General features: G+C 36.2%; 1 protein-coding gene and 1 non-coding gene across 4 annotated transcripts in view; both read left to right on the top strand.

Moving 5' to 3' along the window:
- The window catches only part of ATP11B (ATPase phospholipid transporting 11B (putative)), a 113,573-nt gene that overhangs the window by 32,918 nt on the left and 65,769 nt on the right, over nucleotides 1–14,886 (top strand). For all 3 annotated transcript variants that reach the window (XM_037027617.1, XM_037027616.1, XM_037027618.1), the window contains exons 3-7: nucleotides 1,579–1,668; nucleotides 3,315–3,395; nucleotides 10,180–10,287; nucleotides 10,476–10,604; nucleotides 11,182–11,285. In XM_037027617.1, the coding sequence (XP_036883512.1) occupies nucleotides 1,579–1,668; nucleotides 3,315–3,395; nucleotides 10,180–10,287; nucleotides 10,476–10,604; nucleotides 11,182–11,285 (512 nt within the window). The remainder of the gene's footprint in view (nucleotides 1–1,578; nucleotides 1,669–3,314; nucleotides 3,396–10,179; nucleotides 10,288–10,475; nucleotides 10,605–11,181; nucleotides 11,286–14,886) is intronic.
- On the top strand, nucleotides 1,319–1,424 carry LOC118974294 (U6 spliceosomal RNA). The gene has a single exon (XR_005063859.1). It is a non-coding gene; the product is annotated as a U6 spliceosomal RNA (small nuclear RNA).

The following is a 14,886-nucleotide window of genomic DNA, read 5'->3' as shown; positions in this document are numbered from 1 at the left end:
TGTTCCGTCCCGCGGAACAGTCAACGGGGGTCCCGAGTCTACCTGAAACGGATGAATAGGGATGGGAGCAAGAGGCGCGTAGAAAGGCAGCAAGACAAAGGATTCTGATCAAGCTGCGAATTTTATTTTGGGCGGGGCTGTTATATAGGGGGCAGGGGAAAAGGGGAGGTGGTTCTGATAGGTTGTCCTGTGCATGCTCACTGCATGCTCCTGGCGACGATTGGTAGGTGGGCGCGTGATCAGCATCTTGATTGGTAGTTAGTACTCGTGATCAAGGGATGCCCACAAGGGTGGGGGCTACCTGGCTCGGCTGCAGCATCCTGTTTGGGGCTGCCTCAGCCAAGCCCTCCTGGTGCGATTTTCTTGATGGATTGCATTCACCGTCTTTAGGCCCCGACAAATTTGTACCATATTTGTACCCTCCTCCTATGAGTTAGTTAATATACCAGACACACAGTAATTAATATGAGCCAGGTTTGTCTTAAGTGCTTTATAAATTTATTAGTTCATTTAATCTTTACAATAATACAATTATAAAATGCAACATGATGATTATTGCCCTCCTTTTATAGAAGTAAAAAAGTAGGGCACAGAGAGATTAAGTCCAGGGTCATTTAGTGACCTTGAATTAGGATGTAGGCCCCAGCAGTTTAACCTACTACCATCTATATTCTTAACCATCATACTTTACTATTTTACTTTAAAAACTGACATTTTGACAGATTTTCATGTTCTGTATGAGATTTTCTTGGTGAGTAGGTATTCCAGTGATCACTTATCTAAAGTATTTTTTAAGTCTTTTTCACATTCTGGGTTATTTTTCCATATTCCATACTTACCAACAAGTAATCAAATAAGTATACCATTTCTTCTATTTCTGACAATGAGCTATGTAAAACTGTAAAACAGATTGTACCTAGTGTAAGCATTTCAATCAGTTCATATTTATCTTTAGCATTAGGTTTAGTTTTGTGCAGTAATAATCAAAGTGCAAAATAAATGATTAAAGTATAAATGTGATTTGACTTTGGATGGTGGGCACACAATACAATCATGTATCATAGAAATGTACACTTGAAACCTACATAATCTTATTAACCAGTATTATCATAATTTTTTTTTACAAAAATGTTTTAGATCTGCTGTCTCTAGCTTCTAAACAAATCAAGAATTTAGTAGCAAAATTTCTGGGTTCTGGTTTATCTCATTTTTTTAAATTATATCAATTGCTAGTAAATAGTAAAGGAAAGAAAAAGGAGTAAGATAAAAGTCCTGACTTTAAACCCCAGTAGTTTCAGTAGCATCGAGAGTTTCATGAGTACTCACTTCAGCAGACAAATGCTAAGACGGGAGCGATACAGGCACGGTTAGCATGGCCCCTGTGCGTGGATCACATGCAGATTCATGAAGCATTCTGTATTTTTTACAAACTTTAGAAAGAAATAAATCCAATACATTTTAATCATTAAAAAAGAGAGTATATGAATTTGTGTAATAAATCTGATTTTACTTTTCTTCTATCCATATAGTGTATATTCTGTTTAAATATTAATTTGTTTCTCCTCTCTTTTTTTTTAGTATACTGTGTGGAATTTTGTTCCAAAGAACTTATTTGAACAGTTCAGAAGAGTGGCAAACTTTTATTTTCTTATTATATTTTTGGTTCAGGTAAGCTTTGTCCCTCAGGACATTGTTAAATTTTATAAGTAAGATTTCTAAAAATATATCTTCAGGGAAAAGTTACATTATATTCTAAAAAAATTGATTTCAGAACTGTATTTTTTTTCCTGTAGAGCTTCCCCATTGTACTCAGTGAATTGTAGTGATTTAACCACATCCTGATTGCTAAAAACTAGCCAATGAACTTTAAGATTAATTCTGTTTTGTTTTGTTATTGATGTGCTGTGATGCTGATAACCATAATCAAAGCCAAGAAAATGACATCATCTTTCAGATGTTCCAGAACATAAATAATTTGTCTTTTAATATATAGCATATGTTTTTGGCACATTTCTGCCTGTGGAACCATCTTGGTGTACAGAATAAATTTTTCTTTTTTTTATGTCAGCTTTACTTTTATTTTTAAAAAAATTTAAAAAGCAAATTTTTGAGAATCCCCATGAAAATAGATTTTTATCCAGGAGACCATTTTCTTAACTTGAATCTGTATTCATTATAGGCTATTTAACAGTTTCTTAATCTCACGTTTGCTTTTTTCTAATATCAAAATATCAAGAAAAGAGCTTATGAAACATAAGTATGAGTCAAGATTTAAAAATGGTTATTGTCATTTTCTTTTAAAAAGATTATTTTTTTCTTATAATACTTGAGCAATCTCAGTGTGGCATTGAATTTTTGTATGAACTCTGAACTTTTCTCTCAATAGACTCTGGGATTTCAAAAGAAAAAAAAACACTTGGCAAGTTATTACTTTAAAGCTTGAAGAAACATTTACTTTTTTCAAAAAAAATTGTTTTCCTTCATGAACAGAGAAGAAACTTCTGATTTTTTTTTTAAATCATTAGAACATCAGCTTGGTTTTCTCAGAAAAGTGAGAAATTCATACTAACCATGTCCACATGGCAGGCATTTGTGAAATTACCAGCTAAGATCAGGAATTCAGCTTGTCTCTGCAATAGAACAAATGTAACTGGCCTCTGTGGTGCAAAGGAGCATTAATAAATCATAGATTCATGTTCTAACTAGCCAAACATAATCACTGCAAAAATTTGTTTATTTCTCCAGCAATTTATTGAAACCTCACTTGTATGATTTAGATAATCACTTCAGCATTGTTTTCTAAGCTGTACCTCTGGCTCTGCTAGATTTAATAAAATCTCTCATGGAATAAAGACCCTTTCCTTAGTCCCATTCCTTGTTCTGTCTCCCTGAGTGGTGAAAGTGGTGAGTTTATTCTGAATCCCAGAGTGAAAATTGCTGACAGACTTTCCAGCATTTATCAGAATGGGCAAAGAAATGTGACGGAAGAGTCTGAGCAGCTGTAGCTCCACTTCTAGGCAGTGGAGGACCTTAAGTGCTCTATGTAAAGGAGGCAGAGCTGTGACTGAGTCCACTCTTACAGTATTTGTGGGTATGCATGCAATGGCCAACAAAGTGAACTTGTAAAACTGAACTAAGCTGTTCTGTAGTCACTACATATGTCCCTCATATTACTTTTTTACTGTGGACTGTGGTGCACATTTTGTATAGTGTTTGTTCTCAGAGTTTCCAGTACGTCTGAGATCTAAGATGTTAATAATGTGATGTGTATAATATAAAATTATAATACTCTGTGTTCTTTTTTTTAAATCTAGCTTATGATTGATACACCTACCAGTCCAATTACCAGTGGACTTCCATTATTCTTTGTAATAACAGTAACTGCCATAAAACAGGTATGAGATGCTTTCTATTTTTGTTTCCCCCAGGCCATTCATAAGTTGCTAAGTATGTCCACTCCAAAGTAACATTTATTGATGTGAAAAAATTTCCATAAAAAAGCAGCAAATTTGTTTGGTTTCTTGTACAGTAAAATTAAACTAAGTTAAGCCATGCTATTATATTTCTGGTGACCCTTAGTATGATTACCATTGTTAAAAAATGTTGTTCTCTTGACACAATTAGGAAGCATCTAAAAATAAGCATTTTACATGTACAATCAAATTATATATGAAACTTTAATATTATAATCATCTTTGTAGAATTTGGCAATAGTTGAAAGAAATACAGTTCAGAAGGGAAATGTTTGTGGAGAATAGAGCATGTACTTCTGGTATGAACGTTTTGAATAAAAATTGTATAGTGCTTTCCTACTTTTTACCACTTTTCTAAAGTTGATTTTTGTGTAAAGTTGTACCCTAGGGGAAATAGCTTCAACCGAGTCTTGAATTGGTGTTAAAATCTAGGTATGGAAAAACAGTTGTATTAGGTGAACATGCCAAGTAAGAAATTAAGAAATTTGTAGAAATGTTATATCTTTATAGCTACCACTTCTCAAAACAGCTTAGCAGAGAATCAATTATACAGAGGTGGTTCCTTCTGCCAGAAAGAGATTTCATTGAATTTTCTTATATAAATATGATGGACTCTCATTTTTATAAGGTTTAGGGATAAGGTTTAAATTGCACTGGAAATAAAGTTGATGAACATCTTGTAATTCTGTGATGTAGTGTATTTTAGTAATTATGTTATGTGTATAGTGTGTCAAAATAGCCTTTACTGCGCTCAGTGTTTGATTTCCCTTTCTTCACTGTTCTGTTGGAGACTATGTATGTCAATAAGCATCCAAATCACTTCATACAGTTACATACTTACTTGGTTTTGCAGATGCCATTTATGTCATTGTAGTGACACATATTTGTCCCTTGGACCTATTTTCCGTACATAGTTTCCTCTTAGGTGATTTCATCCAGTGCAGTGGCTTAAAGTGCCATTTACATGTTGATGGTTCTTAAATGTGTATGTATCTTGAAACTATTCCCTGAACTCTGACACAAATATACAACTGTTTGTGCAACATTTCCACTTGGGTAGCTGAGCCTTTTTTCTGACTACCTTGCCTTCATTTCAATGTTTAGCTCTATGTGAATTTATTTTTTTAAGATTTTATTTATTTATTTTTAGAGGGGAAGGGAGGGAGAAAGAGAGGGAGAGAAACATAAATGTGTGGTTGCCTCTCACGAAACACCCCCACTGGGGACCTGACCTGCAACCCACGCATTTCATCTGACTAGGAATCGAACCAGTGACCCTTTGGCTCACAGGGCAGCACTCAATACACTGAGCCACACCAGCCGGGGCTACTGAGTTTTATTTTTTTTTAAGTAATGTAAAATGTTTCAATACTTCTTTCCCTGGTTTCCCAATATATATTTAGCCAAGTATAGATTGGGTTTATTTGGAATGTGATGCCATTAACCAAGTTGAAATAAATGCTGGTGAATTTAATAACTGCAAAATAGGAGCATTTAAAATAATAATAATAATACCTATTAATACCTATTATTATTATTGTTGTTGACATCCTGTTTCCTTCCAACATGGGTTAAGTAAAAACACATAATATCTAAAAGTAAAGCACAGGAACATTATACCTCAAACCTTTATTAGCATGGTTATTAAAGTTAAGTACTAAATTTATATAGACTTTTTTGACAACTAAAGCAAAACAGGAAATATGAAAGGTCATATGATTTTTTAAAAAATGTATTGATTTGAGAAAGAGCGAGAGAGAAAAATTGATTTGTTGTACCACTTATTTATGCATTCGTTAGTTGATTCTTGTATGTGCCTTCAATGCCCAATCTTGGTGTATTGGTACAACATTCAAACCAACTGAACTACCTGGCCTACCTTTAAAATATTTAAGAATATTTTAAATATTCTTAAAATATTTAAATATTTTAAGAATGCTTTGCCAAAACTTTTCTCCCTAAAAAAAATGGCCTTCGAGCAGTTTTGAATATATGCTTTATATTTTATAATGTTATAATATTTTTAGGTAGTAGGTGCACATATTTTTTTAAAAAAGAAACAGTATGAAATAGCGTATAGTAAAAGTCATTTATACTTCTAACCCCCGGTCTACTGGTCCTTCTCCTCTGAAAGAACCACTATTTGTACATTAGTCCAGGCATCTATACGGAGTGTTTTCAGAGAAAAGTGTATTTTTCCACAAATAATAGCATAGGACACAACACATTTTGTACCTTACTTTTATCACTTAATGCTATCAGATATTTTGTTATCTTGTGCTATACTTTGGAGTTCTTGGATTTTCTCTAAAAAATAACACAAGAAGTTTTTCCGTTTAAAAAATGCTACTTAATATTTAATCAAAGTGTTCTTTGTGAAGTACGTGTCTATTTCCCTTTTTAATGATGATCCACATAACCTACCATATTTTCTAGAAGTATAAATAATAATGGTACTGATCTAGTGTTTAAGAAAATGAAATAATTCAACCTCAGTTTTAAAATCTGTTCATTTTTTTCTATTTATTGTCTGTAATAATGCTTATGAATTTATATTTTGATGTTTTAAATATCACTTGTTTGTGTAGAAACAGTAGAACTTACTGATTGAATAGGTGTCAGGAAAAGGTAGGAGTCAAAAATTAATCCCCCGATTTCTAGTATGAGTAACTCAGTAGATGGTGATGTCATTTATCAAGATGGGAAACACTGAACATGCAACAGATTTAGACAATAACATCAATTTAGTTTTGAAATGTTTAATATATTTTTATGAGACATCAAAATGGAGAGGTTGAGAATGTATTTGGATATTCAAGTTTAGAGTCCAAAAGGAAGATATGAACTGGAGGTATAAATTTCAGAAGTTTTTGAAGACACAGATATAGAAGAATCTTGTGGTGAGAAAGTAATGGGTCAAAAAAGGGCCCATAAAGATGACCTAGAAGGAAGCTCCCTTAAGGAAATTGAGAATTAACTAAGAGGTAGTATAAAAACCAGGAACGTGTGTGTGATGAAAACCAAGAGAAGAGAATGTTTCTAGTATGATTGAATGTCAAATTCCTATGGGTATATGCTTCAAAATAGCTTAGTATAATTCTGGTGAGTGAACTGTTTGGGGGCAGTGTTTATGTTTCGGTTTGTTTTATAAAAGTATCCTCTAAAACATTCATACTGGTGGAACAGGTGGAGATAGGCAGCTGGAGCAGAGAGGACTCTCAGCTAGATGCTGGCTGGAGGACTGGACAGTCCTACATTTGCATGTGTGTCAACTTGGGAGTGAGACTGACCACACAACCCAGGGTTCCAGTGGAGGGAAATAAAGCCTCAAAAACCTCTGGCTATAAAAACCTGTGGGGGTTGCAGCTGTGGGAGAAACTCCCAAACTCACAGGAGAGTTCGTTGCAGATACCCACAGGGTCCTAGAACATACACAAACCCATCTACCCAGGAACCAGAAGGGCCAAATTTGCTTGTGGAAAGCAAGGGAAGTGAATGAAAGCCAGCCAAGAGCTGAGCAAGTGGCATTGTTCCCTCTCTGATGCCTCCCCTACAGACAGTGCCACAAGCCAGGGATGTGGCTTGCCCCGCCCTGGTGAATACCTAATACACCTAGTACCTTACCTCTTACACTGTAAGAGGTGTGCCAGGATGAAGAAATATGGCCCAAATGAAAGAACAGATCAAAGCTCCAAAAATAGAACTAAGCGATAAACAGATAGCCAAGCTATCAGGTGTAGAGTCCAAAACATTGGTAATCAGGGTGCCTTCACTTTTTCCTCTATTTTGGGAGCATACTCAACCACAGATGATTGAGTATGGTCCCAAAATAGAGGAAAAACGGAAGGCTATGCAAAGAAAATAAAAATATACAGGGAACCAATATATAGGTGGAAATACTGTGCTTCCTCGCACAACCAAAATTAAGGACAACAAGATTTAGAAACAAAACACAACCAGAACAGACAGAAAATTGAACTGTAAGGAAGTCTGACAACCGTTCATCCAGACCGGAAAGAGGGGCAGAGTCAGCCAGTGGAGAGGGGTTACTGCAGGAAAAAGTGGTGGTTAGCAGACCCCGGGAGCGCAGGCGGTGCAGGGTAGCGGACCGTGGACTTGGGGAGGAAACGAGCAGACCCAGTGAACCGTGCAAGGTGGTTAGCTGACCCTGGACACACATTTGCACTCAGATAAATCAGGCAAAAAACAGGCAGCAAGACAGACAGTGCAACCCAGCATCCCAGTGTTGGGAAATAAAGCCTAAAAGCACCTATTGAAAACACTTGGTGGGGGTTGAGGTGCTGAGAGAAACTCCCACCCTCACAGGAAAGTTCACTGGAGAGACCCACAGGGTCCTGGAACGTGCACAAGCCCACCCAACTGGGAACCAGCACCAGAAGGGCCCAATTTGCTTGTGGGAAGCTGCAGAGGGGACTGGGATCCGAGGGAGAATGGAGCAAGCGTCATTGTTCCCTCTCTTGACCCCACCCCCACATACAGCATCACAACCCAGTGACTGGGTTGCCCCACCATGGTGAACACCTAAGGCTCCACCCCTCACACCTAACAGGCACAACCAGACCAAAAAATTATGGCTCAAAAGGAAGAACAAATCAGAGCCCCAGAACCAATACTTTTAAGCGACCAAGAGATAGCCAACCTATCAGATGCACAGTTCAAAACACTGGTGATCAGGATGCTCACAGAACTGGTTGACCTTAGTCACAAATTAGATGAAAAAATGAAGGCTACACTAAGTGAAATGAAGGAAAATGCACAGGGAACCAATAGTGATGGGAAGGAAACTGGGACTCAAATCAATCAAGTGGACCAGAAGGAAGAAAGAAACACTCAACCAGAACAGAATGAAGAAACAAGAATTCAAAAAAAATGAGGAGAGGCTTAGGAATCTCCAGGACATCTTTAAACTTTCCAGCATCTGAATTATACAGGTACCAGAAGGGGAAGAGGCAGAGCAACAAGTAGAAAACTTATTTGAACAAATAATAAAGGAGAACTGCCCCAGTCTGGAAGGAAATAGACATCCAGGAAGCTCGGAGAGACCCAAAGAAGTTGGACCCAAGGAGGAACACACCAAGGCACATCGTGATTACATTACCCAAGATTAAAATAAAGGAGAAAATCCTAGAAGCAGCAAGCGATGAGACAGTCACCTACAAAGGAGTTCCCATCAGACTGTCAACTGATTTCTCAAAAGAGACCTTGTAGGCAAGAAGGGGCTAGAAAGAAGTATTCCAAGTCATGAAATGCAAGGACCTACATCCAAGATTGCTCTATCCAGCAAAGCTTTCATTTAGAATGGAAGGGCAGATAAAGTGCTTCTCAGATAAGGCCAAGTTCAAGGAGTTCATCATCACCAAGCCCTTAATATATGAAATGGTGAAGGAACTTAGAAAAAGAAGATAAAAAATATGAACAGTGAAAGGACAGCAAACTCTAAGTTATTAACAACCACACCTAAAACAAAAGCAAACTAAGTGGACAGCTAGATCAGGAGCAGAGCCACAGAAATGGAGATCACATGGAGGGTTAGCAGCAGGGGAGTGGGAGGAGGAGAGAGGGGGAGAAGGTACAGAGAATAAGTAGCATAGACAGTGGGGAGAAAATAGACAGGGGGAGGGCAAGAGTGGTCAGGGAAACGTAGAAGCTAAAGAACTTGTGACACATGGATATGAACTAAAGGGGGGAGCTGTGGGAGAGGGTGTGCAGGGTGGAGGGGAATGAAGGAAGGAAAATGGGACAACTGTAATAGCATAATCAATAAAGTATATTATTTTAAAAATTTAAAAATTTTAGAAAATAATTAAGGAGGAGTTCCCCAATCTGGCAAAGGAAATAGACTTCCAGGAAGTCCAGGGAGCCCAGAGAGTCCCAAAGAAGTTGGATCCAAGGAAGCACAGACCAAGGCACATCATAATTATGTTAACCAAGATTCAAGATAGGAAAGAGAATCTTAAAAGCAGCAAGAGAAAGGGAGACAGTTACCTAAGGAGTTCCCTTAAGACAATTAGCTGATTTCTGAAAGGAAACCTTGCAGGCAAGAAGGGGTGGAAAGAAATATTTGAACTCATGAAAAACAAGGACCTCCATCTAAGATTACTGTATCCAGCAAAGCTATCATTCAGAGTGGAAGGGCAGATGAAATGCTTCCCAGATAAGGTCAAGTTAAAGGAGTTCATCACCAAGCCATTATTACATGAAATGTTAAAGGGATTATCTAAGAAGAAGATGATAAAAAATATGAACAGTAAAATGATAAACTCACAACTATCAACAACTGGACTTAAATAAACAAAAGCAAGCTAAGCAAACAAGTAGAACAGGAACAGAATCACAGAAATGGAGATCTCATGGAGGATTATCAGGAGGAAGTAGGAAGGAGAGAATGGGGGAAAAGGTACAGGGAATAAGAAGCATAAATTGTAGGTAGGAAATAGACATGGGGATGCTAAGAATAGTACAGGAATTGGAGAAGCCAAAGAACTTACATGTAGGACCCATGGACATGAACTAAGGGGCAAAAAATGCTGGTGGGAGAGGGGTGCAGGGCAGAGAGGAATAAAGGGGAGAAAAAAATGGGACAACTGAAATTTCATAATCAACAAAATATTTTAAGAAATTAAAAAAAATTTTAAAGTATCTTCTAATTCTTCTAACAAGAACACATTTATTTTTTATATTACAGGGATATGAAGATTGGTTACGACATAACTCAGATAATGAAGTAAATGGAGCTCCTGTTTATGTTGTTCGAAGTGGTGGCCTTGTAAAAACTAGATCAAAAAACATTCGGGTATGTACTTAGTAAATAATGGATATCAAATATATTTTGGTGTCACAAAATATAATCTGATTATATTTTAATTAAAAACCTACTTTCCTACATTAAAATATTGGGATAGACCACTTGGTTAGAACCAAGTAAAGTACACCCGTGCCTTTTAAAATCAGTATATTCACTCTCCCCAAAATTCTTCTTAGGTGGGTGATATTGTTCGAATAGCCAAAGATGAAATTTTCCCTGCAGATTTGGTGCTTCTGTCCTCAGATCGACTTGATGGTTCTTGTCACATTACAACTGCTAGTTTGGATGGAGAAACTAACCTGAAGGTTTGTGCATGCATATGCATCAGTGTTCTTGGTGAACAAAATGTCTTTGTGTTATAGTGATAGGTAATTTTCTTTGCTTAAGGTAATGAAGTTTGACCTGGTAAATTCTTTCAATTTACTAAAATTTTTAGGCATTTTTAAGTTTTAAAAAAAGTAATGTTATATATCTATTTCAAGTGTAGCCTTACATGGTTTAGTCAGGTTAAAGAAAACTGGGAAGTGTTTTTAGGAAAAATAAAATATAGTAATATTTTGGTGCCTTTTTAGATGAGGGGGATTTGAAATAGATGGAGATGTAAAGTACAAAGTAGGGAATATAGTCAATTACAATATAATTATTGTAATTATAATTACAATAATTATAATTATTGTAATAATTATATCGGGTGTTAGGTTGGTTCTAGATTTATTGGGGTGATCACTTCATAAGTTATATAAATGTCTAGTCATGCAGTTGTACATGCGAAACTAGTAAATACTGTATATCAACTATAATAGAAAAAAATTATTTTTTAAAAAAAGATGCTATATAAGGTCCCATTTGGGTCTTGAAACTTCAGTTTAATCCTCTTTCTAGACACACGTGGCAGTCCCAGAAACAGCAGTATTACAGACAGTTGCCAGTTTGGACACTCTTGTAGCTGTGGTAGAGTGTCAGCAACCAGAAGCCGACTTGTACAGGTATGGTGTGGTACTCAACATAGTCATTTTAAGTCCTGTTACAGATCTCACTTTTGCAGTTATAAACATACAGTGGAATCTTTAGCTAGTTGAAGACATTATTGAGGGGAAGGAGGTGGAGAGGTCAGTTCCGGTGGGGGGGAAAGGCTAAAAGCAGAATTTGCCAGAATTCTGTTACCTTTTACTTCTATATGAACTGGCTTTATAAACTATAAGGCTAAACTTTATAACTATAAAAGTCGTTGTAGGAAAAGTAAAATTATTTCTTTAAAAGAAAGTAATCGTGTGTGTGTATACTCCATGAAGGCAAGGGCTATATAATATGTCTTTGTGGTCACTTGGAACTAACTCCTTTTAACATTATAATTTACTAAATGCAGTGTAACTCATCTTTCAGTGATATGCTAATTATTGTGGGTTATGAAATAGAAACAACTTTTTATTATTAAAGTGAAATATTTTTACTCAGTAACTGGTGATAGAATATAAATTAACCACCACATTGTAAAGTTCACCTTCAGTTTATCAAATGATATGTCTCCCTCTGTTGGTTGAAGTGTTCACATCTTATCATTAGTCGTTGGCTTTTCCATAATCTCTTAACATAATTTGTTTGGGATCTATATACTATTTACAATGGAATCTTTCTCTATGTGATGTTATAAAAATTTACATTTTCATCACAGTCAAATGAGGTATAGAGTTTTCCAATTAACTAAAAATTTAGGGTTCTATTCTTGAAGAGCAGTAAAACTATAAGATTTAACTGTAAAAAATTTAGTAGTTTAACATTTCTATATTCCCATTATTTCTTTGTTTCAAACAGTGATGAGTTATAAAAAAATGTTAAAAACTTGAAAATGGAGCATTAAGCAGACATAAGATTTATGTGAGCTCAAATATGACTGTTGTGTTGATGGATGGTTTTCATATTATCTTGGAAAATGTAGAAAAGGTTAAAAATTTTTTAACAGTGAGTAATTCACTGTTACTTAACAGTGTGTTCCTCTTTATTTTCTCTTTTCCTCTTCCTTACTGAAAGTATATATTTTGTTTTAAATATAAAGGTAACTACTACAGAACATTTATGTAATGGAAAGATAACTCATAATTAAATGTACTGCTATTTTTACTTATTCATTCAACAAGTTATTGTTGAGCACTGATGTACTCATTGTGGTAGGTAAGAAATAAGATGATTCAGCATCGATTCTGTCCTTGAGAAACTCAACTGTAAAGATGATACATACATAAGATTACATTTTTTCACTTTTCTATATGCTGCTTATAAGGGCAATACTGAAAGCATTTTACGTATCTACCTAGGAGAGTGCTTAAGTGGATCTATGGTACAGATATAACAGGGGCATATATAAATTATAAAAAATGTTTTCAGAGAACTTGATGACATAGAAATATACTGAAATATAATGTTAAATAAGATACAGAGTTGTAGCTTTAATATGATCCCAATTATATTTTTTAAATGTGTATTTTATGTATTTGATAGGTAGTTTAGGATAAATAACAGGTAGGTACAGAGAGAAAGAAAAACCTGGAGGAATTACATTCAGCTGTTTTTTATTTTCTCTTTTCTCCATACTTTCTAATATTTCTTCCAAGAATATGGATTGCTTTCCTAATTTAAAAAAAGTGTTTTCCATTTTACTGTACAATATTCATAATCTTTTTTAAAAATTTATTTTCAGAGAGAGGGGGAAGGAGGGAGAGAGGGCGAGAAACATTGATGTGTGAGAGAAATATCAATCAGTTGTTTCTTGCACACCCCCAACCAGGGACCTGGCTGGCAACCCAGGCAGATGGCCTGACTGGGAATAGAACCAGTGACCTTTAAGTTTCCAGCCAGGCCAATCCAGTGAGCCATACCAGCCAGGGCTTTAATAATAATTTCTAGTGGCTGCATAATCATGTAAGTGTACTAGAACCTGGCCATTATCAAATCTTTCAATATCTAACTCTTACATTGTTTTGCTATTACGAATATTGTGTGGTGCCTTACTACAGATAACTTCATCAATTCAAAATTCAGTGGTTGGATAGTTCATTGTTTCTCTTTTCTGATACAATTAGTTCACTTTGCCTCCCAGAAAAACCCTCGCTTGATTTTTCTCCTTTCAGTCTCTTTTGCTGATTTCTCCTCTTCTCTCTAACTCCTAATTTTAGAGTGCCCTAGGACAGGACTGTCCTTGTCCTCTTCCCTTCCCTACCTATACTTTTTACTATCTACACTCACACTGTTGATGATTTCATCCAAGGTGATGGCTTTAAAGACCATCTACATGCGAACTCCTAGATTCATATCTTGATTCCACACTTTCCCAAATTTCAGACTCTCATATCCAACTTCATGTTGTACAGCTCTGCTTACATTTAGTTCAACTCTAAGTTTTTGTTGAGAACAGAGCTTCTGATCTTCCCTACAAATCTTTTTATCTGAACAGTCTTTCCTATCTCAGTTGAAGACAGTCCGTCCTTCCAGTTCCTCGGGCCCAAACCCCTGGAGTCAGCCATGACTCCCCATATCCCCTCTCTGCCAACGCCTTCTAACCCCCTCTCCCACATCTCATCCCAACCCACCTGGACATTATTGGTTTACCTGCAAAATACACCCAAAATTTGATCATCTTTCACTAATTTCACTGCTGCTAATTTGGTGTGAGCCAGCATCATCTCCTACCCGGCTTACTGCTATCAGGGGCATTCTTACCAGATTTTCTGTTTCAACCCTCCTTTCCCTTGCAGTCTGTTCTCACAAAACCAGCCAGATTTATCCTTTCAAAATGTGAGTGCCATCATGTCATTCCTCTGCTAAAACCCTGCAATGGCTTTTCTATCTTACTGAGTCAAAAACCCATGTCTTTACAATGACCTGTAAGACCTTACTAAACGATTGCACCTATCCCCAGCCTTTCCTCTCTGACCTAATTTCTGACCACTCTCCCTCTTGTTAACACATCAGCTACACTGGCCTCCTTATTTCCCCTTGAACATATGGATTCACTGCCACCTTTTCACTGGCTATTCCTTGTCTTAAGGAATAGCCTTTACCACCTTCTAGTCTATGCTTAAATCACCTCAGTGAGGTTGACTTTGAATATTTAATACTGCAACCTAGTTCTTCTTACCTGTTCTGCTTTTCCTTTTTATAACACATAGTAATACCTCTTTGTATATTATGGAATTTGTTTATTGTTTATTGTCTCTCCAACTACAGTGTAAACTGAAGGGCAGGCATCTCTGTGTATTATTCACTAATGTATCCCAGGCACCTAGAACAGATCTGGCATTGGAGGCCTTACTACGTATTTGTTGACAAGGGGAAAAAACAAATATCTCTATGTACTTATATTTATGCAGTTAAATTTTTCCTTTTATTTAATTGCTTGTGATATAGGCAAGCAAATTTGTGTGTGTAGTTCTTTTTACTATGAATTGATGTACTTGAACAATACTAGGCCTATTGTAGACACTCAATAAGTATCTATTGAATGAGTGATGAATGATAGAGTTCCAAAATATTACTCGGAGGGTGTGTGAACATTTTTTTTGCCCATTCATTCCTCCATCAGATATTGAGTGC

The sequence above is a fragment of the Sturnira hondurensis genome, unplaced genomic scaffold (genome assembly GCF_014824575.4).
Source record: "Sturnira hondurensis isolate 20B ecotype Veracruz unplaced genomic scaffold, ASM1482457v3 Scaffold0019216, whole genome shotgun sequence".
Lineage (NCBI taxonomy): Eukaryota > Metazoa > Chordata > Mammalia > Chiroptera > Phyllostomidae > Sturnira > Sturnira hondurensis.
Note: the sequence above shows the minus strand (reverse complement) of the source record. Positions and strands in the feature narration are given on the sequence as shown.